The sequence below is a fragment of the Ambystoma mexicanum genome, chromosome 4q (genome assembly GCF_040938575.1).
Source record: "Ambystoma mexicanum isolate Mex_15411 chromosome 4q, UKY_AmexF1_1, whole genome shotgun sequence".
NCBI lineage: Eukaryota > Metazoa > Chordata > Amphibia > Caudata > Ambystomatidae > Ambystoma > Ambystoma mexicanum.
Window position 1 is genome coordinate 656,012,516 of NC_090928.1, and position 27,576 is coordinate 656,040,091.

At 47.5% G+C, this 27,576-nt stretch overlaps 1 protein-coding gene across 3 annotated transcripts in view; it reads right to left on the reverse strand.

The window, feature by feature from the left end:
• Nucleotides 1–27,576, reverse strand: part of PSME4 (proteasome activator subunit 4) — a 3,386,216-nt gene that overhangs the window by 2,622,202 nt on the left and 736,438 nt on the right. For all 3 annotated transcript variants that reach the window (XM_069608231.1, XM_069608232.1, XM_069608230.1), the window contains one exon: nucleotides 23,608–23,873. In XM_069608231.1, coding sequence (XP_069464332.1) covers nucleotides 23,608–23,873 — 266 coding nt within the window. The remainder of the gene's footprint in view (nucleotides 1–23,607; nucleotides 23,874–27,576) is intronic.

Here is a 27,576-nt window from a genome sequence, read left to right on the forward strand (position 1 = left end):
GCTAGCAGTGTGGGGCGGTTAGGGTATGGATCAGAATGTAATCCGTCATGCATTGTGATACGGATTGTCTCCTCTTTGAGAGTAGTTGGGTCTGGGTTTTAAGTATTCTGATGGTTGTCATCCTTTTTTTATGCCCAGCGACATTTGAGATGTTGAGAGAGAAGATGGAGCATTTGGCAGACAATTATTAGTAGTCATGGGGAAGTGAAGGCCCGATGGGGAGTCTAGTGGAATGGGTGCTGTGTTCAGTGGGGCATTGAGAGTAACAGAGGGTGGTGCAGTTTTCAAAGGAAGGCTTTCCTTTGGTATAGAGGCTCTATTGAGTAGCTCACTGCGTTTTTGGTCTAATGTTTTGAACATAGTGGGATCAATGTCTAGGTTAACGCATAAGGTCGGCAGCACGACGCAGCGATCTTGATGAGCATCATGCAAGCTGTGATGGACATCTTCTAAAATTGAGTAGTTGCTATGGGAGTACACCAACATGTTCATAAGCTTGTCATGGGTAGTATTTTGGCAGGCACAATTTACATCAGAAACAACATTCATAGCTGCGTCAAAGTGTGATACATTGTTATGAGCTTCTTACCTTTGGAGATTGCCATACAAGGACCGAGAGGGTTAGCATTCTCATGGATATCAGTAGGCCGACTGGAAGAATGGCAATTATCCAAGTGGTCCACAAGAATCTACGTGGGATTCAAAGGTGAGGGGTGGGGGGAGGGGAGATCGGGGAACGTTGGCTACGAACATTCTGGTCTTTGATTTGGAGTTCTTGTTCTTTGGTGGGAGAGGCACATTTTTAGTTTTTTGTTAGTTTTTCTTTGTTCAATTTTGTGATTGGAATTGGGTTCAGACCAAATTTGGGAAGTATGTTTCCTGTTTCTATTTCTTTTCCTTCGTTTATTTTGGGGAACACAGAAAAAGACCAAGGTTTTTCTAGGATTGAAGGGTCGGGAGCATCATCCGATTTAGAGGCCTCATCAAGGAGGTCAGAGTGAATATGCACGGAGGAGTTTGGTACTGTAGCGGGACTGCCTACCGTCGGTCGATGGTCTCTCCAAAGGTAATTCCACAAAAGTTTCATTAGCGGGCACAATTAGGGTAACTTTGCAAGGATGATCATTCGTGGGCTTGGTAAATTCCAGGCAAGCCAGTCGAGTTTTTTATGCATCGTGTTTAGGGAAGTAGTTTGGATGGATGACCCGAGTTCAAGTACTTCGAATAGCTTGGTCAGGGTGTATATACTCATATTTATGGCCGTAAGGCCATCAAGCGCTGGATTCGCAATGGCGCGAAACCCAAACGAAGGGCGCGGGACGGGTTTGGTAAATGAGGCGACCAATGAAGACTCAGTCGCCGGGAGAAATAATGTCATTTGAGACGTCTGTAGGGTACAGCTCAGGAGAATTTGAGAGTCTAGAACGATTAACACTGGAAGGGCATGGTGGAATGCTAATGGGTGGACAGTCCTCTTGAGAGAGAATGGGGATTTGCTTGGAGTGGGAGGAGGGCAGGATGAGGGACGCAGTCAGGTTAAGCATCCTGGTGTTTAGCGTGAATGCAAAAAGTTCCACTTTGTCAGGGTTTAACGGGGGCCTTTCAACTTGGGAGTATAGCATAGGCGTCAGCAGGGGGTCCAGCAGTTTACTATGCATTTAGACTTGGATTTTGTGAGAATGTTCGGGTAGGTAACTTGGGGTATGGAAGGAGTCAGATTCTAGGGGGAATGTGATCAATGATATGCATCCTTTCATGGTTACATCTGAAAGCACTGGAATTGACTCCCTGACTAGTTGATCGGACTGGATGGACGATCCGATGATTTTTGTTTGGGTAGAATCGTCATTCAAGTTGGAAGTTTGAGGCATGTCAGTCCGAGGAGAAAGTTGAAAGCCAGGGGATTTCAATGAAGGTAAGAGTTGGGTAATATGGGGGGGGGCGTGGAATACCAGAAGTAAGGTAAATCATGGGCAAAGTGGGTAAGTGAACTGAAAAACTCTTTCGAGACAAGGGAGCTTTGCTGGAAATCAAAATCGAGGTTAACACACAGGGCCTCAGACACTGAGATCAAGAGCGGGATAGACAAACAGAGCCTCAACGAGCAAGGTGAAAGCAGGATGGCTTGAAATCGGCGAGGAGTACAGCTGAGTGCCGCACTGCTGCACCGCGGCGCAGTGGTCAGCAGTCAGTACTCAGCTGGTACTCTCGCTAGGTGCGCGCATGCGGTGGCTCAATATGTAGTCATAGGAGGCGTGGCCAGATGGTTCAGGAGTTGGAAGTTGAAGGAAACTTGATTGAATGAAACCGAAGCGCGCTGCAGCAGTGTTCGGATCAGGGAAGCAGTCAGTACTCAGCTGGTACTCTTGCTAGGTGCGCGCCAATGGAAGAATTAACATTTAAGTTTCACAGTACTGACGTTTACGCTGCCTGCAAAGTGCCTGCTATCTCTTCGCTTTGATTGTTTTCATTACTTCTGTTCCCTGCCTGAAATTGGAAGATGTCCTTCCAGCACCCAACTTACCCTCCTCAGTTTTATCCCATTGTTCACATTTCTATGACTGCAAAAAAGATATGGAAGCTTTGTTCTTTAAACAATGTTGTGAACATTCTCCCTTTCAACTGGTAACAGCATTTCAGCATTCAATTGGTGCACCAGCATTACCAGGTTTTAAATCTTTACAAATTGAATTAATACATTCCAAACAAGCTACTTCAAAAGCAACTATGTTCCCTGTGTTCCCTATGCGCCAACAGTGTACAAAGTGTTTATTTTAGAACTGTGGTTTACACATTTAGTTTACCTGCCACTTTCTGTTAGCTAGGAAGATGTGGTTTGTGATGCTTTAAAACGCAAAGTGAAACTCCGGGAACTGCGTTTTTACTTCCTATGCTATTGAATCTTATGAACTTCACAAACACATTTTTTACTCTACACTCCCAAACTCAGCATTAACTTTCCTCTTAGGAATTCGACCATGCACCCAACTTGCACAGTTGCATTGACCTATGTGACAACAGCTAAAACTCAGTAATGAGGCAGAGAACATCCTACTATACTCAGCCCTTAAAGTGCATTATGATTTCTCCAACTATTCCCATGGCCTTGGTCATAAGTAGCCATAAGAAAACGTTATAATGAAAGCTCTTTCTAAAAATGTATACTCTGAAAAAGCAATTTGATTCTTGCTAAAGATATCTGCCTCGGAACTGCAGTCAAAGGTTTGGATCCGGGTACCATTAAAGTAATAACACCTAATCTTACAGAACCGAGAAGTTCAGAGAAAATGTTGTAAAGAATTGTTTTCAGGTGTGACATTTTAAATGTTATGTATTAAAATGGTTCACATACTTGAACATCCACCAACAACAGCATAATTTATCCTTCCATGGACTGACTCAATCATTTTTGTTTTGTTCAAAATGTGTTATTCTTGGAAGAGAACAGTATACAGTTAGTAGTCAACCACCTTGAGAAATAAATCACAGAAGAAACAGAGTTCAAAAGAAAATACATCACCGTGGGCGTAACTGGATCCCTCATCTCGCCAGAAGCGGCTGGAAGACCCCAATGACAGCCAGGCCGAGAGCACAACAGCCCACAGGTATGCCGAACGAAAGCATCCTCCCTCCGGCTGAGGTCTCACCTGACCGCTAAGGGGTTCCGCATATATGCACTCCTCAAAAAGGGGTGGCAATTTCTCGAACCTTCTGGCAACGCACTTGCGCACTGATGAGCAGCCGTTGGTTGCCAGCTGGGTCAACCGACAGTAACCTCAAGGAGCAAAGTGCTTCCCTCCTCTAAAAACAAGCACCATGGAAAACAGTCCCGTAACTCATAACAAGAAATAACAAAGCTAGATTTCCCAGCAGAAATGTACTTGACTGCATACCAGGTTTGGAAAGCATGTTTTCTTCAGCATCGTGAATCTAGCTCTCAGCAAAATGAGTACAGCTTTTCACTGCGGCATGAAGTAAATATCCATCATGGCTCTGAGTGCTCCCAGAATACACTGCGCACCAGCGCCATGTTTTAGCTCAAGCATAACATTCCCAGGGTGTAGGACCATTACATAGAAGTTGCTAGCAAATGTGTCACGCCTACCTGTGGGTGTGCCGAAGTTAATAAGTCTTTCCACTTCACTTGCCCTTGTTCCCTAGAAGAACCCAATCTCTCCCTGCCTCAGATGACAATCTCCATCCTCTCTCCTCTGCTCTAATCCAACCACCTCCTGTTTCAACTCATATGCCTGTCCTCCTACTGTCCTCTCCATGGTACTGCTGCCTTCTTCCTCTTCTCTGATCGAGCCCTCTCAAACTCTTTCCTCTTCCAGAAACGTCATCCTCACTTCATACAACTCCTTGCTGTCAAACATTTTTTCTAAACTCGCTCCCCGTGTGCTTGCCCCTGCCCCCTTTTATATCCAGGACTTAAATGCTACTGGGACAATGAGGGTCTTATCCTGCATAACTGGGCCCGGATGTCGAAGTCAACCAGGAATTGGACATTAGTCAATGATCCCTCCTTCAGATTGAGTGTGCTTAATGGTGTTCGTATTGCTTGTTGCAAGTCCATGAGCTAAATATTTACACTGGACACCTACCACCTTGAAATCATGTGGCCTTATCATTACAGCTATCTGATCCGGCAATTGTTTCTTCATGGCTGTCAGTGGGTTGTATGAGCTCCCAAACTGCTGCCTGTATTAGTCCATGGCATACCATGTGTCTCGGGGACAGAAAATACTTGGCAAGATAGCAACCTTGTCTAAGGTTCAACCTGCAGACTGCACTTGCTTTTCCTCGTGTTCTGTATTACGCGGACTGACTGGACTCACAGATCACAATTGCATTTTGTGATTTTCAGCATCTGTGGGGATGTGCGCGAACCTGGTGATTAGGTTGGAAGCATGTGGTAGGCCTGGGGAAACTGTTTCGCTATACCGCATCAGAGCTTCCAATCAGGGAGAATTATTTTTCAATGGCTACCATAAGTAAGTATTTGTAGAGGCTTTATATTTCCCTCATTACCTTAATAATGACCTCAAGAAAGAAAACAGCAATATACACTACCAGGGAGTGCATGAAGTATAGATTTTCAATTGCCATCCATCAAAACAGTGCCTCTAAACTGCCTGTTAATGACTTTTTCCTAGCTTCCCAAACAGCTTGTGTTTCCATTATCAAAACTGGTCATCCCCAGATGCTGAAATGTGACCACTTCTCATTTCATAGCAGCTGTGTTTAATGAAACGTTGGATTAATCTGGGGATTTGGCAGAAGACAAGACTACAGTAAATGTACAATGCCAAGGGGGCGGGTGGCCAGCCGGTGCAGCATGCAGACTCTCCGTGAGCTCTGGGCTGACCAAAGCCCTAACCCTAAAGTCCCCCCTGTAAATTTGATAGCAGTGATTCAAATTCCTTCCACATAATAGTTGAAACCCTAGGAGAGGAGAATGGGGGTGCGGGGGGAGGGGGGAGAGGTGACCCTGATAAATGCAATGCTGCCAGCAGTCCAACAACAGAGCGAGCTTCAGCATGAACGACATGCAAAATGGCGCCATTCACAAGATCCGAAGAGCCTCTTCCAGGACAGAGTGAATGACGGTGAGAGGAGCTTCCACCCGACCTTGTAGCCAAGTCAATCGGGTAATAGTCGCCTTCTTCGGACCAAAAAGAACTTCACTTAGTGTAGCGTGTCCTACTTTCTTTCAACAGGACATTAGAAGCTGCCGTGTTAGCTGAATGCTTAAGTCACGGCTCAGTGTAGACTTCCTATTAGTAAGGCTCGCATTTCACATGTGAAGTTTTCGGTCCTGATGAAGGTGACTATTATGAGATCAATGTTGCTGAAACCAGTAGTAAGGGATACATTAAAAAGATACCCTTGCTTAATAGGTCATTCTTAGTTTTTGAACAATCGTTGATGTTTTTAACATGCGGCTGGAGATACCCCTACAGGAACCACAAATGAGGGAAAATAAACATGTAGTGCCCCTAAGTGAGTCACCCACTTTTAGCATGCAAATAGGATTTTGCGTCGAGTGGTTGCTGTTATGTGGTTGTCCGATTTGTGAAATTGTATGATGGCTGTCCGTCTGTTCTCGCTTTCTTTTTCTAGCCACCATCATAGATGGGTGGCCAATCACCATAAGGAAAGGGGACGTTGCCTTAAGTGCCAGTTAGCTTTCTCCGTCTCCTTCGAAAAGGGAGCACTTGATTTTCTTTTTTATTTGTTTGATATCTGTGTAAATAATATTAAGGGTTCCCCCTTCTCAGTTGTTTGTATGCAGTGTACTCTTGAGACATCGAAAAACAGTTGAAGCTTCTCATTACGAAACCGGATGATGCTGAAAATAGTTCACATAGAAATAACATTCGGCTGAGAGGAATTTCCTATGCATGTACAAGACCAAATCCTGGAGGCAAATGTCAAGAAACTGTTCCACCAAATCCTGTCCCTCCACGAAGATGGGAGGTGGTCCTGGATTGGACCCATTGGGTTTACAACTCATTTCAGCAGAGAAAAGGGCTTACACCGGTCGTCCTGACGAGGGTCCACTTCTTCATGACAAAGGTGGACGTCTTGGGAAGTGGCAAGAACCTTTGAGGCTATACAGTTCCAAGACCCACGGATTGAACTGTTTAAAGATCTGGCCCAGCAGACAATAGCTAAGAGGAGAAGGTTGAACAATGTCAAATGGGGTTATCCTGAAGACTTCCGGATAGCCATAAGAACAGGCAATATTCGATCTCCTGGAATGCAGAAGCCATGCAAACGACAGGTGCCCGCCAGTTATCGGGAGCCTCACCGCGAATGGGACAGGATTGAAAGAGGAGAGCCAACACCCATGGAAACGCTCACAACCAGAGGGATCCCAAAACGACCTGATGAGCATAGAGAGGAAAAACACCAACATGATGGTGCCCGATGCGCTTGTCCTTCTGAAATGACGGGCTGATTAATACAAATGTTGGCGTCAGGACAGTTAGGACTGTGAGGAACACCTAGTGGCAACAAGTAAGAGACCAGTGATCACAGTTCAAGGGTGTTTATTGAACAATGAATTCTCTATGCAGGCTGGAAAAACGCCTAATCTAAACCTAAATCTAGGATGGGAGCAAGCTTCAACCATCAAAATGAAAATAGGGCCTATAATATTTCCAAACCTTACAACTAATACAAAAACTGACATGCGATAGTTCTCAAGAAAAGAACGAAGTGTTCACACATTATTTGTCAAGGTGTGGTAGCCTGGGTCTCCCTTCCCCACAATTTCAACACAGGGTACAATGGGAGCTAGGAGCACAGTACAGTCTCAGGCTTCTCCAGCACGAGACAATCGTTCTAATGGGAGCTTTCAGGACCGTCGTTGGCCAAGTCTCGATTCACTTGAAAGTCTATTGCTTTCGAGGGCCTGGAGTGTTCAGCTAACAAAAACAAAAAGATCCCTTAACAAATGAAAGTTTGTTTCCAATGTTCGCTAGGTGATGGGCTCACCCTGGAGGCCCCTCCTCTGGGCGCTGACCCGTCTTTATTGTTTACCACAGTTTCACTATCAGTTCTTTTCTCAATGAACACTGGGTGAAAGCTTCACCCATGGATCTGTTACGCTCACCTGGCTCCCACAGAGGCGTCGATCTGAACTGACAGCTGCGGTCTCCACCAATGTGACGCGTAGGGCCGAGATGACGGACTGGACTGGCCCACCTAGCTTTGTTTGCTTGGCCCGTAGGAACATTCTTCTGCAAATGGAGAAAGGAGATTAACCACCCGTGGAGTTGCGCGTAAATCCCCCCACCCCCGCTGTTCCCCCCACACATCACCTTGGATGTCCCCTCTTATAGTCTCACCTGATGGATTGAAAAGATGAGCTCTCCATCCTGCATTGAGCGCAGGGGCACGTTGATAACCAGTTGCTTCACTGGCTCGAAGGAATTGGTGAGTTCCAGAACAATATTGACTCTGAAAAGTATGTAGTTCATAAGAGTTCACATGTCTAACTTTCACTCTTGTCCGATTCCTTGCAGGTTGCAGCTTGACCCCAGCAAAGAGTTCCTCGTGGTAGCTGACGAAGTTCAGGTAAGGATTTGGCTTATCCTACACAGTTCAATAAAATAAAGCCCAGAATGTAACCTGTTGCTTGCTCCCTTATTCAAGTGTGGAGAGAAAATATGAAGTTTGGGGAATAATGCCTTCGGCGGTAAAATTAGGTAAGTCTATTGTGGTGAGAAGGGTTCCCCTTGTTTGTCCCTTTGTCTCACCTTGTTGTCCTTTTGTCCCCCTTAGGGGCCGGGGTACGGCGAGGATGCAATGGAGACTGCGCCGACCCGTGAAGAGGAATAGTACCCCCAGCGGTAATCAGGTAAGTCTATGGGGGCAGTTACTATTGCCTCTGTTTATTCCCTTGGCTCACCTTTGCTGTTCTTGTGTTCCCCTTAGGTGCCAGAGTGCGGCGGGAACATGCAGAAGGATGCAGTGGATCGTGAGGATGCTGCGAAGGCCGGTGAGTTCAGCGCAGCGCTGCAGCAGGCGAGGCGGCACGCGTAAAATGCTTCTTTCTTCCAGCTCGAAGGCGCGGTGGATCCGGAATTCAGGTATGGATTGAAGGTTTTGCTTATTCTAACCTCTTCTCCTTCTGTTCCTCCCTTTTTCTAGGAGCTGCAGACTCAAGGCGGGCGTGGCAGAAGACTGGATGCAGGCTTGCAGACACAGTGAGCGTTACGCTGCTGGATGCAGAATAACGCGAAGCGTGTGCTGCTCTTCGGGCGTGGTTTAAATGGCCTTCAAAGTAGTCCCAGGTAAGTAATCCTCCCCAGCCCCAAAATAGTCCCTAGGTAAAATAGTCCCTTCCAAGCCTCATTTGGCTAGGAGGTCTGCAGCATGGTCTGCATCTGGTAAGCTTGCAGCATGGTCTGCATCAGGTAAGTTCTACTCTATGAGCCTAGGACTGACTCCATATGAGCCTAGCGCCATAGGCGCCAGGACCGCACCCAAACAGCCCCTAGCAGGGTTTTTTGGGCTTGCTCAAAATAACGTGATGCCTGCTTCTGGGGTTGTTGGACCTGGTCTGGTTCCCCGGGGGTAGGCATCATGACAGGATCTCCCTCTGCCGGGCTTTGACCCCTCAAGTCTCTTTAGCAGGATTGCTTTTCCCTTTGTTTCCCAATGTCTTTTCAAACAGTTCTTAGTGGACATCCCTCTGCCGGTTCACAGCTGTCAACACACTGTTTCTCGGGACTTTAGACATTGCCCCTCTCAGCATCCCTCGGTCGGGCTCACTTTTGCCAACTTCACATTTGCTTGGATATGCGTGATTCACTTCTCTTGCTTTCTCTCAATGCAGGATTCACTTCCCTTGCTTTCTCTCAATGTGGGATTCACTTCCCTTGCTTTCACACAGTGTATAGATCAAAGTCTTTCAATTGTACAGGGATTTTGCTTGACCCTCAGTATGACCATTTTGACTTATTCCGCTGGCTCTCGTGTTGCCTTCTGGTATCTGTAGTTTCTCTCATATGGGGCTCGACCAGAGTCTCTCGAGATAGCACCCATGTGGTGCTAGTTTCCCTCTGCAGCTGTTCTCCCCTTCAACACTTGTTACAGTTTTCATAGTTCCTTGAACTTGGTTCAAAAGGTGCCACTTTTCGATCAATTAACACAGCCCGGTTCTTATCGGCTCTCCCCTCAACTCACCGGCTGTGAGGAACCACTTGGCTATCCCTCTTCATTGAAGTCAAGGCCGGTACCACGGTCGTGGGAGCTTCCCTCTCTCCTGCTTATCGGGATAGGCTCGCCCCATGTACCCAGTGGAGTAACTTTGCTGAAAATGTTGGGGTGGACATGACAACTGAAGAAAAGGTGCCCCAGCCAAATGAATGGGGACAAAATGGAGTGCCATGAAAGTTGGGGGGGGGGACAAACACCCCTGCCCCCCCTCCCTAAAATTACACCCATGCATGTACCGCTGACATCTGCTGTAAGACACTTATGCTATGGTTTGCAGTCTTGAGCTTTCTTCCTTGAAGGTTCTGTGGGTCTGGGACGAAAAGGGCAAGGTCACTTCTCTACTCGCCACCCTCTCGTTTCCTTCCGCCTTTCTCCTCCTCTTGAATTGCTGCGCCTGATTAGCCGTCTCGTCATGCTGTCTACCGCGCTCGCCTTGCTCGTACTGTACTCTTACAACACCATCACTGTGGGGAAAAGAAAGGGCCATCGGGTGTGTGTGATTCCGGTTAACTGCCAGACACTGAGGTTGGGACATGTCAAATACGAAACAGAGCGATTTGCCCCTGGCTGAAAGTACTGCGGGAAAAGCGTTCGCATGAGAAAGGTGTGAACTACCAAAAGTTTGCACCTTTCTCATGCGAACACACATACATTCTCACACAACACACCCACAACACACCCATAGCCCCCCCCCCCCACCCATACCCCCAGCACACCTGCACCAAGACCCCCAACATGAACAAACCCCACTTACCTTCATCTTCACGCTGGGTCCTGCAGCGCCAGTTCCCTTTCACTTCTGTGATCGGGAACTGGAGCTGCAGGGTCCTTTTCTTTTCTTTTTTTTGGTAACAGAAGGCTGCGGGGGGTCCCCCTGCAGCCCCCGCTCACTATACCATAAAGTATAGTGAGTGGTTCGATGCGAGGGACACGCCCGCAGCCCCTGGTTTTTTTTCAATGCTGCCATCAAAGGTTCGAACTTTTGGTGTTCGAACCTTTGGTGGTAGCATTTTTAGATCTTTTGGTTCATGCAAACCTTTAAATGCGTGAAAAACGTCTTAAACCCTTATCCACACTGATATTTGCTCTAGCGATTGAGCCTTCAACCCAGCACATACTAAATAATGGCTGAATTAAGGGCATCCCTTCCTCAGGTGAGGAACATAAAATCGCACTCCATGCAAATGATTTACTCCTCTTCTTCGAACATCCGGGCTCTTCTCTACCTGCATTGGATGTCACGCTGAAAGATTTTGAAAAAATCTCTGCATTTAGAATTAACATGTCCAAATCCATGGCTCTGAATATTACGCTGGACCCTGGGAAGATAAACTTGTTGCAGGATGAATTCCCTTTTAAGAGGTCAGACATTTCCCTCGACTGTCTGGGGGTAAAAATCATGGGCAAAAGTGATGATCGGCTTCAGGAAAACCTCCTACTGTTAAGGGCCAGGAGCAAGGAAAACTAAAGTAGGTGAGAGATACAGGGGATATCATGGCTAGGTCGCATTGCAGCGGTCAAGATGACCATGTTCCAAAAAGTTTGATTTTCCAGTTTATATGCAACAAAAGATTCTTGCAAGAGCTACGACAAGGGGCCCTGGGTGTGCCTATTCAAATGAATTTGGCCCTTCTCCCCCTTTGAGGCTAGGGAGGTGGGCCCACTCCGCAAGACCCTCCCTAGGGGTCTGGGCAAGTAGGACCTCACTGGGTGACACTCCCCTTAAGGGACAAGGACTCATTTCCCTCTAAGGAACACCCTAACCCATTCCCCATTATGGCCTACATGGGAATGTTTGAGATGCTTAATAGCCATACAAACCAAGACTGGGCTGAAGACGACGTTAACACGCATCATGAGTATCGGACAAAAGTTGTTTCTTTAAGGACAAACCCCGACTTCAGTGTGACGGGGACATTTAAAGGAGGAGAACATACTGGAATTAGAGAGAGAATCATACAACAGCAGTGGAGGCCCCCTGGTAGCGTAACGCAAGTAGAAGGTGGAGCGAGAGCCACTGAATTCAGATTGACTCTGAGCTAGAGTATCAGACGCTGGGGAAACAGCGTACCAAAGTGGAGATAAACTAAGGTCTGAGAACATGAAACCAATCGGTGGGATGACCACGAGTAGTTTGAGATGGGCAAGCAGCCCAAATGACTATGCCAACACAAATGTTCAGAGATTTGTGCCAGAGAGGTTGAGGTGGGGTGGGAGACATGGGTCATACATGGTGCCTCTGCCGACTAGCCAGCTGTACTGGAAAGAAATCTAGGCTAAAATGAGAGAACCCACTGGAATGGAGCTTCCCCTTGCTGTATGCTTGGGGGGCAATGATAAGGTGGGCCATAACCGAGGAACAGGGAAGAGAGCAGACCTGCTTACTCAACTATTGAATGCTGCACAACTGGCCGTAGCACAATTCTGGAAAACCCCAAAAGGGCCTCCTATAGCCTGTTGGTGTATACAAATTTGTGAGATAATCAACGTAAAAGATCACAGCGACCCTGTCTAACAGCTACCCTAAATACTTTACAATTGGTACCCTTTCATAGCCTATGTCGGAGAACAAGATCATGAGTTCCACAAGCCCTACGATATGTTTCCCTTTTATAACCTCAGATCTGATAATGCAGATTCACGAATTCCCGCCAATGGGCCGCAGTAGGATTAACAGTTGTGTTAAAAGGCCACCTTAAAAGTCACTCCTTATTTCTCTAACCTCGTAAATTAAAATGTTTTCATTTGGGTTGTACCTCTTTGTCTGCTTTTCCTTTTCATTTGCCCAATATGCTATTTTATGCTGGTTTCGATGGTATTTTATAAACTAGAAAAAGCTGATTAAAGCGTGGTGGCTAATGCATAATACAATGATACCAAATATTGTGTTTGCTTCACTAAAAGCCTGAACAGAAAGTTTGGCTGTTCCAGCTTGTCTAATGACTGGATGTCCCACCTCAAAATTAGAATTTGCAAAGCTCTATTAGGAGAAACAGATCTCTCTCGCTTTGAATGGATCTACCCTAACTTTGGCGAACTGTGAGAGAGATCAATGCTTAATATGTGAATGACAGTTCTCCAAGTTGCACATTCCCAAATTCACCTTTTTTCTTTAAGCCTGGTGTAAAGACTGGGGGGAGGTATATGTACTCCTGCAGCAGAGCACCCCAGCCAAGGTTCTCTATATGGTAGACGTGGACGAGCAACCAAGGTTTATGCTTTCTGGAGGTGATGCGAGCTGGTTCTTAAGTACATTGTAGTCCCCAAGCCCCCACCAAGGCATGTCCACACACTATGTTATGTGCCAACACAGTTCTTTATATAAAAATAAGGTTCAAGATATATACATCAATTCATAACACTTTGTACTCTGGCAATTCTAATATTGCAAATATATACAATGTCTATGTGGTACCATTCTTAGCTATTGATTCCTTTAAAGTGCATCAACTGCTGACAGTTATAATGGCATATAAACATGCAGCAATGTGTAACAGCATAGATAATAGGAAGGAAGGCAAGTTAGGTTAAACAATGGAAGAATGCTTTCTTCACCTAACTAGATGCGGTTCTGAGTGAGGACCCCCCCCCCACATGGGCAACCTGTAATAAAGAGTATAAACAAGCCCAGTCCATTAACATTTAAATAGTCTTGTTTCCTGGTCAAAACGTTCAACCACCCCAATGTACCCGAGATAGATGAGCTTCTTAGATGGCTCATTGATGGATCCTCGAGATAAGACTCCCTTTAAAGCAGGAGCCACAGGGCATCGAGATCCTCGAAGAACAGTGATCACTTGCGTCGAGGTTGCTGTTAGGGAGAATTCTCTCTTTAGGCTGAATTTCCTAACCTAGTGAGTCCCCCAGCAGCTTTGCTGGATTTCTGGAGTTTGTTTTTTCTCCTGCCAAGAGTGAGACTCTTTCTCCCACTCTTGGACATGATGTATGGTGTTCCTTAGACTGTTAATGTGTTTATGGGCTCTGGGGTCCTTTACTCCATAGGGTCTCATGTGTTTTTACTATGTGTGTTACAAAGCACCCTCCGTGCAGTGACACAGGGGTGTCATAGTGACACCCCACCATAGACTCCATACCCTGGGACTGACTACTGTCTCCCATGGCATGTAAAGTCACCATTGGCTTTACTAGTCCCAAATTATTAACAGAAACCAGTACAAACCATCATATTGTGGACGTACTGGTCGGGGCAATTCGATTGCCCTGGGGTCTGTTAGTCGAGGGGGCACGTCTCCGTCCCCCCTGATCGAGTTTTGGCTGGTGGCAGTGGATACTACTTTTTATATTCGACCGCGAATATATCCCTATGGGATTTTCCCATTGTCCGAGGCTACCAACTTTAATGATTTAATTCTCACAGCCTCGAACATACCGCCGGTTTATTTATTTAATATTAATTCGCCCGTTGGTATTTTTTGCCAGGACTCGATTCTAAAATGGTGTTTGTGTTCTCTTCTGTGACTCCAACCCAAGTCGAGCCCTTTGTTCCACTTTTTGGCAGGCTTCTCCACAGAAGCCTCCAAAAGTGGTGCCACTCTGTCTGGGTACCACAGGATGTGTGGGAGGGGGTTAAGGCACCCTGGACTGAGTTACCTTGGTAACTCAAGTCGCACTCTTGTGTGATTGGCCGAAGTGGTGAGCCGGCCGGCTCACCACTTAGCATGTTTGATTGACAGCTAGGCTGAGTGAATGGGGGTGTGCTGCATAAAAGCAGGGCTTTGGGGACTGGAACTTCAGAAGTCGCCACAGGATCTGAGAATCCGACAAGGGAGATGCTGAGCCGACCTACCACGACGACACCACCGGTGGAGCCCTGCGGAACAGACTCACCACTTCCTGACGACAGAGAAGATCTCCCGGCTGGAGAGGCTTCTTCCCCTGACTGGTGGGCACAACCATTTTACCTTCTTCTCTTCGCACCCCAGACCGGCTTGTGGTCGAACTGCCCGTGCCAAGCACCCCGGCAACCGGATAGCCACTTACCACTGGACCGCAAATCAAAGGACCGCTCCTTTTACCTGAGAAACTCTGCGGCTGGTTTATTCCCTGGCAGTACAACGGACTCCAGTCTTCCTCCCCAACGAGATCCTCTCTTCCCCCGGACGAAGCACCGACTTGCATCCGCTGCCAGGAACAACTGCCCTCGCTGGAGTATTCTCACCACTTTAAGGTACCGTGTCCGCCAGGCTTCCCTTTCTAAAGATTGCTACAAGGTAATAATAACCCCTTAACCTTCTGGACTGGGCTGGCCGCCTTGACCTCCTAACTGGTCCCTTTCTTTGGTCCAACTCTTTTTGAACCTTTTCAAGACTTTTGTGCACTGCAATCGTGTGACCTTGGACACATTTCGTTTGATCCTCTTAAAGTGGATTCAGCCTACTGAACTCTAACTTCACGGTTTTACTTTGCCTTCCTCTCTTGTTTTGTTCGTGAAAGTGTTGGGATCTGTCAATTTATTCTATGCTTTTCTCTCCCTTTTAAAACGAATTATTAGAGTGCCATCTACGTTAAGCGCTCACTGCTGTTTGGAAATAAGTGGGGCTTTACTTAAGACTTGTCTAATATTCTTCTAAGGGAGTGTATATCTTTTAGTGACCATGTTTTTGAATTGCTTACTATTAGTGCCTGTGTGTTTTTCTAGATGTGGTTTTAAATAAATAAGTATATCTCTTTTACACCAAGCCCTGGTCCGCGTTTACTTGTTCTACTGTGTTCTTTTGACCTATTGTGTATACTGCCTAACTCTTCTTGAGGGAAGTCTGACTGCTCAGCCACAGCTACCACGTGAATCTGTGTGCTACTAAGTGGGTTTACTGCCAAACACCTGTAACCTTAAATCTTTTGCAGTGGTCCCAGAGGGAACTGCACAGGTTTCTGCCTAACAGTTGCAGCTTTGACCTTCGCAGTGCTCTTCGACAATCGATCATGGAAGTCATGTGAAGATGAGGTGTGCTGTCCGCATCGTTGCAGAGGTCAGTGCCGCAAAGATGACTCGTTGATGGATATAGCGCCAGCAGCGGGCGTCGGGAGATGCTTCGGCAGTCCTCTGGCCTGTCTGTACTGCAGCACGCACCCCGGGATAGCTTCGGCAATCGGGACCCTACCACAGGCTGGACTTTGGATCTTCAATTTGTCAGCGTCTTTGTTGGTTTCTGGTGGCGGGAAACCCACCGGCGGACTTTCCTCGGTAGCCGACGACCTCCATTTTCTCCGGCAGGACAAAGCGGTCAACAATGATGGCAAGGGAGCACTTTGTTCAAATGTTCTCAGACAAAGATGGAGCGTTGCGGCTCTGGTCGTCTAGCAGCACAGCGTCAAGCTGTCCCCGCTTCTGGGCAACACAACTAGCTTGCAACTGTTACGGAAATCCTCCGAACCCTGGTCGACAGCAATGGACTTCGATGGCCTCGAGGTCCTGGTGCTTTACTTCAAGATTCTCAGTGGACCCCTTCTCCGGTCGACAGCGATTAGGAACTGGCTTCCACTCTATCTCGATGAAGATCAGCTTTTGCACGATATTCCCTCGTAGCTCGGGGAGAGGTCTCCTAGCCAGGTCATCTCTCGGATAAATCCTTGACAGGCTCGACAGCTTTTAGATTTTGTCGAAGGAAAGCAGGAGCAATTCTTCCAGCTGGGCTTCAAGGATAAGCAGCTACAAGTTTCAACTTCAACTTCTGAACAAATTGGAAAGTGAGAGTTCCCCCAGATATACACATCTGTCCCTCATTCACTCTGGCTGAGCCAGGCTCATTCAGCCAATCACATACAAGGTCATTGATGCAGGCACGCAGCCAATCAGACTCACAGGCATTCAGGATATTCACTTCCACCCAGACGACCATAAGAAATTCCGATTGGGGCAAGCACCCAGCCTTTCAGCATACAACACTGCATCCATGTCAGTTTCAGGCAGGGCTGTCTCATTCATTGTGTCACACACGCAGAAACCAGACACCCTTAACATAGAATCCATGTTGGTCGCTGACTCTATTCACACAGGTCCCACCCCAAGAGTGTAAGCACAACATACAGTCACTGGGAAGGCGACAGCCAGTCTGGCTTAGACTTCCCCCCCACAATACAATATATGGTTCTTCCACCCAACAGCCAGTCAGGGGATGGGACAGAGTCAGGGCTTCCCAGGACATTGGGAAAATAAGGTAACAGGCAATAGAAACCAAGAGGCCACAGGGGCTATATTGCCTTCTATCAGAAATCCACTGGTTCCTATGGCACGGCCTGGATATCCAAAAATGGAGGATACTCAGAGCACCTGTCAAATTCAGCATGGAGCTGCCACCAGCCCATACCCTGCTCTGTGGGCAACACACAGGTGCCCAAAAATATACACTAGGGGTACAAGGTTGTACCCCCAGCCATGGGTGCCATAAGGGTATACCGAGAGTCTCTGTTCACCATGACCAAAAGTAAGAGGAAGAGCTGTACTGCCAGGAGTCCCAACTGGACTCCTGTACAGAAAACAACACACATAAGGGGATACAGGACAAGGACATGGAGGCCCTGTCCCTCCAATGCATGTCCAGAATCAAACTATGGGTCTCTGCAATGCCAACATACACCCCACATTATTTCACACTGGCCCCTACAACCTACACTACCCTACACATTGACCGTTCCTCACCACTTTATTTGGGTGGTGGGCACTTTTATTAATGTTCACAAATTGCATTTTCATTAACATTTTGCAAAAATGTAAATCCTGTGATCTAATGGCATGCGCCTCTCTATGAGACTTGTGTGCAGTTTCTACAGTCCACTCTCCTTTGTTGGAGCCCATGCTGCACGTGACCAAAAAATTCCTTTCAGAATGACATTAGATAAGGAGGTGGGCCATGAGCAGCAAGAACAGGAATGTGTACCATTGCACTAAACATTACAACATTTTACACATATGCGGCTATCCGACTCTAGACAAAAGAATCAGAGGTGTAAGTTGTTTCATAGTGCAAGCATTCGCTTACGGTGGACCAAGTATCGTTGACGCAGCACTTAGTTATAAAAGGGATTGCTGAACCCAGAGCAGAGTTCACCAGTGCCAGTAATACTACCATTTTAGGTACTTCACTTCCAAAACAATTGAGTAGGAAGCAGAGGCAGACTGAAGTGTGACGTCAGACCAGTCTCACACATAAAATAAACTCACATTGTTAGAAGAACAAGTTACTGTAACGTTCTTTCGACTGGATGTTCCTCCCACGTATTCCTCATCTTAAATATATTCGCAAGCTTGCTGCTTCTTTTGGGATTTTTTTTGCCAGAGGGCGCTGTGTTCGAGGCCGCGTAGCTTGGTCCCTCGAAGGCCGCCGTCGAGAATCAACGTCATCCGTTGTATAAAGGGCTCGAGCCGCGCCCATTCGTTCAGTTCTGTTTTTTCGATGTTAATGGTCGCATCAGTTGTATTTTGTGTCGGAAGATGTCAAGCTCTTAAGGAAGTACAAGTGCAACAAGCGTAAGAACTGTACGGAGGGGTAGGTTGGGAGGGTCGATGAGGAATACGTGAGAGGAACATCCAGTCGAGAGAACGTTACAGTTGGTAAGTATCTTGTTCTTCTAATGTTTTGTGTCCTCCCACGTATTCCACATCTTAGATAGACTCCCATAGCAGTTGTAATTTAGAGGAGGAGGGAGTGCCATTTTTCTTCAATTATGCACAGAATGATGGACGGCTTTTGCAAAAAGGCCTCCTTGGTAAGAAGTGGTGTCTAAACAATGTTTTGTAAAAGTGTGCATTGATGACCAAGTGGCCGCAGAACAAATGTCTTGCACCGGGACACCCCTCTGAAGAGCAGTGGAAGTTGCTATGCCCCTGGTTGAATGAGCCCTTAAACCATCTGGAAACTCCTTCCCAGCCAATTTGTAACATTCCGATATTGCTAGGATAATCCATCTGGATATAGTTTGCTTGGACATACCAAGGCCCAATTTGTGTCCAGTATAACCGACAAACAACTGGCCTGTTTGTCTAAATCTTTCCAGTCTAGATATGTAGAAACTGAGAGCCCTTTTAGGGTCTAGTCTGTGGGATCTTTCCTCCGCTTTACTAGCGTGCGGAGGAGGATAAAAGGATGGTAAAGTGATTTTCTCTGACAGATGGAAATCAAACTATTATAGGTAGGAAAAAAGGCTTGACCTTTAAAACAACTTTATCCTTGTGGAAAACCATGCGAGGAGGCTTGCAAGAGAGCGCCTGCAACTCACTCACCCTGCGGGCTGAAGTTAGAGCCACTAGTAGAACCGTTTTTAAAGTTAAGAGCCTTAAAGGACAAGAATGTAAAGGCTCAAAAGGGGCACACCTGCACCAGTTACTGAATTTCTTCCAATGACACCGGTATATGGATTTTGTTGCTGGCCTTCTGGCCAAAAGCAAAATCTCCATAACGTCATCCGGGAGGTGCCAATCCTTATATCTCAACCCCTCAGAAGCCAGACGTGAAGGTTGAGTGTCTTGACCTGTAGATGGAGAACCCGACCTTCCTCTTGCGAGAGAAGATCCTCTCTTTGTGGAAGACGTATTGGAGGGCAGATGGACATGTCCAGAAGGTCTGGGTACCACGTCCTCCTGGCCCAGTCCGGGGCAATTAGGATCATGGTTCGCCTGAACTTTCTCAACCTCCTGATTACATGAGGAATCACGGGGACTGGAGGAAACGCATAAAGGAGTATATATACCCAGTCCACTACGAACGCGTCTCCTAGAGCTCCTCTGAGGGGAAATTCCCTTGAGCAATACAGATCGCATTTCCGGTTGGCCCCGGTCACGAACAGATCCACTTGAGGGGTTCCCCAAAGGGCGAAGATCTCTTGAAGGACTTCCTGAGCTAGCTCCCACTCGTGGGAGACTGTTCTGTCTGCTCAGAGCGTCCACCGCCGTGTTCAGCTCTCCAGCTAGGTGAACTGCCGACAGAGATCCCTTCTTGCATTGCCCAGAACCAGAGCTGCAATTCCTCTCTGCAAAGGGGGAGTGATCCTACGCCTCCTCGTTTGTCCACTTGGCCACTGTGTTGTCCGTCATTATCAGGACATTCTTTCCCTGTACAGAGGGCAGAAAGGCCTTCAGCGCTAGTCTGATTGCCGTAAGCTCCAAATGGTTGATGTGTAGTTTGGACTCCGATGGAGACCAACGACCGCTGATTATCAGATTGTTGGTGAGGGCTCCCCACCCTGTGAGTGAGGCGTCCGTCACTACTGTGATCTCCAGCCATGGTTGCCAAAAAGGTTCCCCTCTGAGGATATTTTCCTTGTGAGCCCATCGGAGATCTTGAGCCACATTTGACGGGACTTGTAGAAGATCTGACATCTCCCCTGAAAACTGGGACCATTGAATCCTGAGGGCCCATTGAAGGGATCTCATCCTCAGTCGAGCTCTGGCACCAGAAAAATGCAGGATGCCATGAGGCCTAGCAACCTTAGATAGTCGAACGCCGGTAGATGTTGGGCATTCTGACATTTTGTTACCATCTGCAGAATGTGGTGAGCTCTTTCCTCGGGAGGCGAGGCTTTCCCCAAGGTGGTGTCCAGGACCGCTCCGATGAATTGGAGTCTTTGGCTCGGAATCATTTGCAACTTCTTGTAATTGAGGGAGAAGCCCAATTTATGAAGGAAGTGACAGGTCATGGCCAGATGTCCCTGGGTCAGTTCGAGTGAACTTGCCCTGATTAGCCAATCCTCCAGGTAAGGGTAGATGTGAATCCCCTCCCTCCTGAGACTCGCTGCCACTACCGCCATTAGTTTGGTGAAGACCCTCGGGGCAGATGTCAGCCCAAATGGCAGAACTCGAAACGGATAGTGGGATCCGCCAATTGAGAACCTCGGGTACTTTGTGTGTTTGAGATGGATTGGCCCATGAAAGTAAGCATCGTGAAGGTCCAATGAAACCAGCCAGTCCTGAAGCTGAAGAGCCTGAAGGATCTGAGAAAGGGTCACCATCTTGAACTTGTCCTTCCTGAGGAATTTGTTCAAATTTCTCAAGTCCAAGATGGGTCTCAATCCTCCCTCCTTTTTGGGAATGAGAAAATACGAGGAGTGCCAACCCTTGTTCCTCTCCGCTACAGGTACATGTTCTATAGCACCTTTCTCTAGCAGGGTTAAAATCTCCTGCACAAGGAGCAGGTCTGGAATGTTTACATAGATGGCTCCCGGTGGATGATCTTTAGGCCTTTGATGAAAACGAAGACAGTAACCATGGGTCACTATCTCTAGTGCCCAGGCATCCGACGTAATGCCCCGCCATTCGTCCAGATACTCAATGATTCTGCCTCCCACCGGGGTCTTGTGGATTAAGGCCTCAAAGTGGCTTTGCAGCGGCTGCAGCAGTGGCTGAGGAGGTAGTAGCCACTGCTGTGGCTGATTTAGTACCTCTCCATTTTCCACCACGAAAGGGTTTTCTTTGTTGTCCCCTCTGATTGGCCTGCCCTCTCCCTTTTCCAAAAGAGGAATCGAAGCGAAAAGGGTGACTCTTCCAGGAAGATGACGCTGCGTAAGAGTGCTGCTGAGGTTGCCTTACAGCGGCCCGGAGTGATTTTGCTGCCGCTTTCGAGGTCTGCAGCTTCTCCAAGCTCTCGTCCACCTTGCTGCCAAACAACCTCAAGCCGTCAAAGGGCATATTAAGTAATCTGGATTGTACATCAGATGCAAAACCAGCTTTTCTTAGCTATGCGAATCTACGCAAGACTGCGCTAGATGCCATGGATCTGCTTATACTCTGCAGTATGCAGTCCGGACTGGAGGCACTCCTCCATAGCTTCCTTCCCATCCTTTATTATCACCAGAAAACCATCCCGCTCCTCACCCTCCAGGATGTGATCAGCCCCTGCATCTAAACAGTTCCACAGGGTGTAAGTGAACCTAACTAATGTACAAATCACATTAGTAGATTTAAGGGCCATACTACCAGCAGTAAAAGCCTTCCTTGCCCAGGCATCAATCTTTTTGTCATCCCTGTCAGGGGGCATAGAGAGATAAACTGACTGACTGTTCGCAGTCGCAGCTTGAATCAACAAGCTTTCAGGCGAAGAGTGCTTAGATAAATATTCTGGATCCGAGGGAGCAGGTCTATACTTTCCTACAAATTTCTGATTTACAGCTTGTAGAGATTCAGGTGTCTCCCAATTTGTCATAACTCTTTTTAAGAGCTTTATGGAAGGGAAGGACTGGGTCTTTCTGAGGTCCTTCATCAATAATATCTGTTAAGTCGTCCTGGTCATATCTTGGGGACACCGACTTCCACCCCATAAAATCTATCACTCTTCCCATGAGGTTCCTATACCCCAGTTCAGCATGGTCTGTGGGGTCAGGCCTTTCACAATCTACCACAGGTGAGGTAACTAGGCCACTGACCGATTGTAGGCAGTCATAAAGGTCTGACATTTTTGAATTAGTATCTATCAGTTCCTCCGGGACTTCTCTCATCCCAAATCGAACACCAGCTGATGTAATTTCCTCATCAAAGGTTGGTTCCTCAAAAATAGCTGACAGATTAAAAATATTCTTGCCTGGGCTGAGGGTGGACATTTTTTTCTGATTAAGGTGGAACAGACCTAGCCTTAGCCATAGGTGTCTTGGGAACCGGTATGAAAGATTTCCCAGACAAAGGCGTCGACGGAATAGACACCGGCTTCGACACACTCGGAGGAATCCCTGAAGTTATCGAGGAGGGCTTCGATGTCGAGCAAGGCTTCGATGCCGAGGCCGAAGGCATCAGCACCATTTTTGGTTTCCATGGCGTCGTCGGACACGTCGAGACGATAGCTGTCTTCGACAATGAGGACGCCTTTTTGTCCTCAGGCAACCTCGATTTATGCACCGAAGGTTTCTGTATAGTCTCATGAAGCGCTGGAGAATCATTGTCCGAGGACGCCCTCGACTTTGTCAGATTTAGCGTGAGACGTTTTGGATTTCCCTCTGTCACCTTTAGAGTGGACAGGGGTATGCTCTTCACGCAACTTTGAGGGGGTCGGGGCTGCCTACTCAAAAATGTTTAGCATTGAAGCCCAAAAGGCCTCCCATTTCTTTGGGGAATCATGTTTCAAAGGAAAAGAGAATAACCTTCGGTCGAGAAAGAAGAGGTCGAAGATCTATGACGTCGCTTTTTTGATTTTTTCAACGAAGAGAAGAGGACTTCCACAAGCGACTTTTCGACCTCGATCGCCTCGACTCATGACGAGATTTAGTTCTCGATTCTCTCAAGTCTTTTAGCCTTTTTGCAGACATGAAAGACACTTCCCCTAACGCTAGCTTACCTTGGCGTTCCTTAAGAGCCTTGTTCGACATCGCCTGACACGACCCGCACTCGTCGACTCAGTGATCAGGACTAAGGCACCAATGACAGCTGCGGTGAGGATCCGTAATGGACATCTTTCTTCTGCATTTGAGACACTTTTTAAAACCCGTCTTGGATGTTGTCAGGGTTGAGGAATAAGACATTTCTCGATGAGAAAAACTGATGCGCAGTTTCGGTACACGAAGCAGAAGCTTGGAAAAACTGAACTGAACCAACGGGCGCAGCGCAAGCTCTTTAAATGACCGATGAGGTCGACGCTCGACGGCGGCCTTCGAGGGACCAAAGTACACGGCATCGAACACAGCGCCCTCTGGTGAAAAATTTCTAAGATGAGGAATACGTGGGAGGACACAATCCATTCGAAGGCTACACATTTAAAGCTGGTCTCTTCTGATGCTGCATACTTAGCATGATTTCTGAAAGATTGTCAAAGGTGTGCAAAGGGAAGCACACAAGAGAATCATCTATTCTGATCCCTGAAACATCACAAAAAGTATCTTTCAAGAAATAAAAAATGAAACGTACAACAGCTACTTTAACATTACATTAGAACTTACCTTTCAAGTACTGGTGGGATTACCAATTCAGGACGGATCAGTGCAAGATTCTGCAAGGCCTGGGCTGCCTCCAGGCTTCCAATTTTGCTGAACATAGCCAAAAGAACTGGCTGAATAATGCTCTGCACAAAGTCGGTCACGTCTTGATCAGTGAGTTTATGACTGTCTGGTATTGGTGTCAGCCATGTTAACTTCTTGTAACGTTCACGATGTAATCGTCTGACCACACTACAAGGCAATCTCTGCAGCAGTTTCATCAGTTTGGACTATAATCAAAACAAACATTAACATTATTTGAAATGACAACAGTGGCTTTTCTTTACAATAAATACAAACATTTGCAAGAAAATAGTACTTTGCTGGTTTATGCTTTAACCAAAGCTCGGAATCCTTAAACAGCCAATCAAAGGACAACATAAGTTAAAAGGCAGGAATGCAGCACATTACTGCCCACTAGGTTGTTTATGGCATAGAGACCCTTTTAAGGCATGTATTACTTCTTGTGTAAAAGAAAAGATAAGTTACCCATCGTAGTGACTACTATACTCCTAGTCCTATGTCCTCTTTCTTCCATACTTATGGGAGTTCCAGCGGAGGGGTGACAGGACTTGAGCCATAGCAAGCCCAAGCGTGCTCCCCTTTAAGAATAGAGAGTGCGGTAGCAGGCAATGTGCGCATAAGCGCAACCATGCCCTGAACTCTGCCTCTCGCTCTCCTTCGCTTCAGTACCTTTCTCCACGTTAGAAAGCCCATGTTGCTGCTTTGCATATGGCCTCATAAGGTGCATGTCCTTGTAAAGCTAGTACTGTACTCTTTGCTATAGTCAAACTGGCATGCCGGCCTTGAGGGCGTGTCTTGCCCTGCACTTTGTATGCATGGGGGATGCAAAAAACTATCCATCTCGCAATTATAGCTTTAGTCACCCGTTTGCTAGGATGTACCCCACCTAAGGTGACAAAACATCTTCCATAAGGACCTGTGAGCCCTAGTCCTCTCGAGAACCTCAAGGCCCTACGAACATTTAAGCCATGCAAAATGTAAATCTTATTTGGATTGTTCATCTGGGGAAATTACGTAAATCGATTTGTCTGAAAATCCAAGACCGCCATGGTAAAAGATGTGCCCATAATACTACCTTCTCTCTGTGAAACTGAAAATAAGGTTCCTCAATTGCCAAGGTTTGGAGTTTACCGATAGGGTGAGCTGAAGTAATTGCCAATAGAAAGGTAGTCTTCCAAGTGGCCAGATGTAAATTAATTGATGACATCGCCTTGACAGGTTTATGCTCCAGGGCAGTAAGGACTATGTTCAGATCCCAACTGGCTATGGCGTTGTGTCAGAGGGAACTGGTGGGCAAGTCCCTTGGAACATTGATTACTGGGTTAGCAAAAGCCTGTTGGTTGAGCGGCTTACCCCTTTAGCTGCCTCATGTTCTGTAAGAAGAGATGAGTCCCTGTCTGAACAATGCTTGTCCAGAAGGAGATGATGGAGTTTGTGGATGCCTCAATGGGCTATTTCTACTTCCCCAGCACCTGATGGCCAAAATGAAGCCCTTTTCCTCTATATCGTGAACAAGTGGAATGTTTCCGGGAAGCACCACATCACCCTGAGGATATTGTCTGATAAATGCAAGTGGGCCTAGGTCAATATCTCAGGTGCCAGAGCTCCAAGGATTGTGGGCAGGGATGTTATATGATATGGCATTTGTAACGCGCCTATACACAAGTGTTTCAAGGCGCGACGAGGCAGGGAGGGGGGGGAAACAAGGGGAAGACAACGATCCTACTAGGCCAGGTGTCATTCAGATCACGCAAGTGCAGGGGTAGGGGGAAGGGAAAAGTGCAAGGGGATGGGGAGGGGAAGTGCAGTACAAGTAAGTAGAATAAAATAAATAAAATGGGGCCAGCTGGTGGCAAGTGCAAAGTAAGTGCAGACAAGTGCTGGGAAGGGGGGGCTGTAGGGATACAGAGACAGTCCCGCAGTGCAGAGGTTGCCAGGGAGGCAGTGCCAGTGGAGAGTGGCTGGGCCCAGGACCGAGGTCGGTCAGAGTGGCCCAGTTGCAGATTCAGTGCAGTTTCAGTGAAGGATTTAGCAGGGGAGAGAGAAAGCAGAGGCAAAGAGGAAGGTTTTGAAGTGGTTCCGGAACCGGAGATGGTTCTCCTCAAGTTTCAGGGAGGCAGGAAGGCTGTTCCAGAGGGAGGCCCCTGCCGCGGAGAGAGATCTACCCCCAGCTTGTTGCTTCGAGAAGCGGCTAACCCTGAGGGAGTTGGAGATGGATGAGCGAAGGGCTCGGGAAGGAAGATATTTAGGAAGAGAGAGCTGAAGGTATTTAGGCCCCAGGCCACAGAAGGCCTTGTGGACAATGCAGAGGGTTTTGAACTTAATCCTCGCAGCCACTGGGAGCCAGTGTAGAGATTTCAGTCCTTGAGAGATACGGTCCCTGGGCTTGAGGCCAAGGACAAGTCCCGCAGTTCTGTTCTGGATGAGTTGCAGAGGGCGGAGAGTGGAAGCAGGCAGATTTAGATAGAGGTTGTTACAGTAGTCCAGCTTCGAGAGAACCAGGGCTCGGGAGACAGTGAGCTTCTGGGGGAAGGAGAGGAAGGGAAGAATACCTCTGAGGAGGTGCAGCTGGTAGTGTGACTTCTTAGAGATGTCAGATATATGAGGAGAGAAGGAGAGTGTGGAGTCAAAGATGACCCCGAGGTTTTTTGCCTTGCAGGTAGGAGCAGGAAGAGGGCCAAGAGAGGCTGGCCAGAGGGCTGCAGGGAAGGAGGGAGTGGGTGTGCCGATGAGTAGAATCTCAGTCTTACTGGCATTAAGGCAGAGGTCACTGGCGGCACACCATTCCTGGATAGCAGACAGACAGTCAGATGAGGGAAGGAGAGGACGACGACGATGGTAGCCTGAAAATGAGCTGGGTATCGTCCGCATAGCACTGAAAGTTGGGGCAGAGAGCGGCGATGCGGTGGGCAAGGAGTGCCAGATACTGGTTGAACAGCCAGTGAGAGATTAGATCCCTGGGGGACATCACAGGTGGAGAAAAAGATGACAGAGAGGAAGGACCCCAGTTGGACCTGGGAGGGTCGATTGGAAAGGAAAGCGGTCGGCCACGCCAGAGCCTGTCCATTGATACCGAGGTTATCACGGAGACGGTTGAGCATGATGGCATGGTTGACAGGGCCAAAGGCAGAAGAGAGATCGAGCAGAATGAGAACACACGGAGTGTTGGAGTCGAGGTTCAAGAGCAGGTCCTCACGGATGTTTACGAGAGCAGTTTCTGTGCTTCTGGCAGCTCAGAAGCCAGATTGACGGTCATGAAGACTACCAACAGATTCAGCATAGAGGTTAAACTGGGAGATAGCCAGTTTCTCCAGGAGCTTGACCAGGAAGGGAGTGATGGAGATTGGGCGATAGTTAGCCGGGCAGGAGGGGTCGGAAGAGGGTTTCTTAAGAAGAGGGTGCACAAGGGAGTGCTTGAGGGGGGAAGGGAAGACTCCAGAGGTGAAGGAGTGGTTGCAAAAGTCAGCCAGGGCAGGTGCCAGGGAGTCGATGTGGTCCTTGATAGTTTTGGAGGAATAGGGGTGAACCTGTTTAGACGAGACTTTCATAGATCAGACTTGTCTGGAAACCTCGTCAGCAGAAAAAAGAGGAAAGGCATAGAAGGAGTGGCTGCAGAAGGGCCAGAGGAAGAGCTGGGAAGAGAGGGAGGGAGGTGATAGGAGGAGAGTGAGGACAGGATGTCCTGAGTTGTAGAGATGAAGTGAGAGGCCAGTACAGTGCAGAGGGCCTGGGAGGGGAAAGGAGAGGTAGAGACTGCAGCAGGGTTGGCAAGCTCCTTGCAGATTTTAAAGTGTTCGGCCGAGTTGTTAGATGCCGCAGAGATGCGGGCTTGGATAAGGGCTCTCTTCTTGGTGAGAACGGAGAGAAGGTATTGCCTTAGGAGCAGGCGGCAGGCCAGTTTGTCAGAGG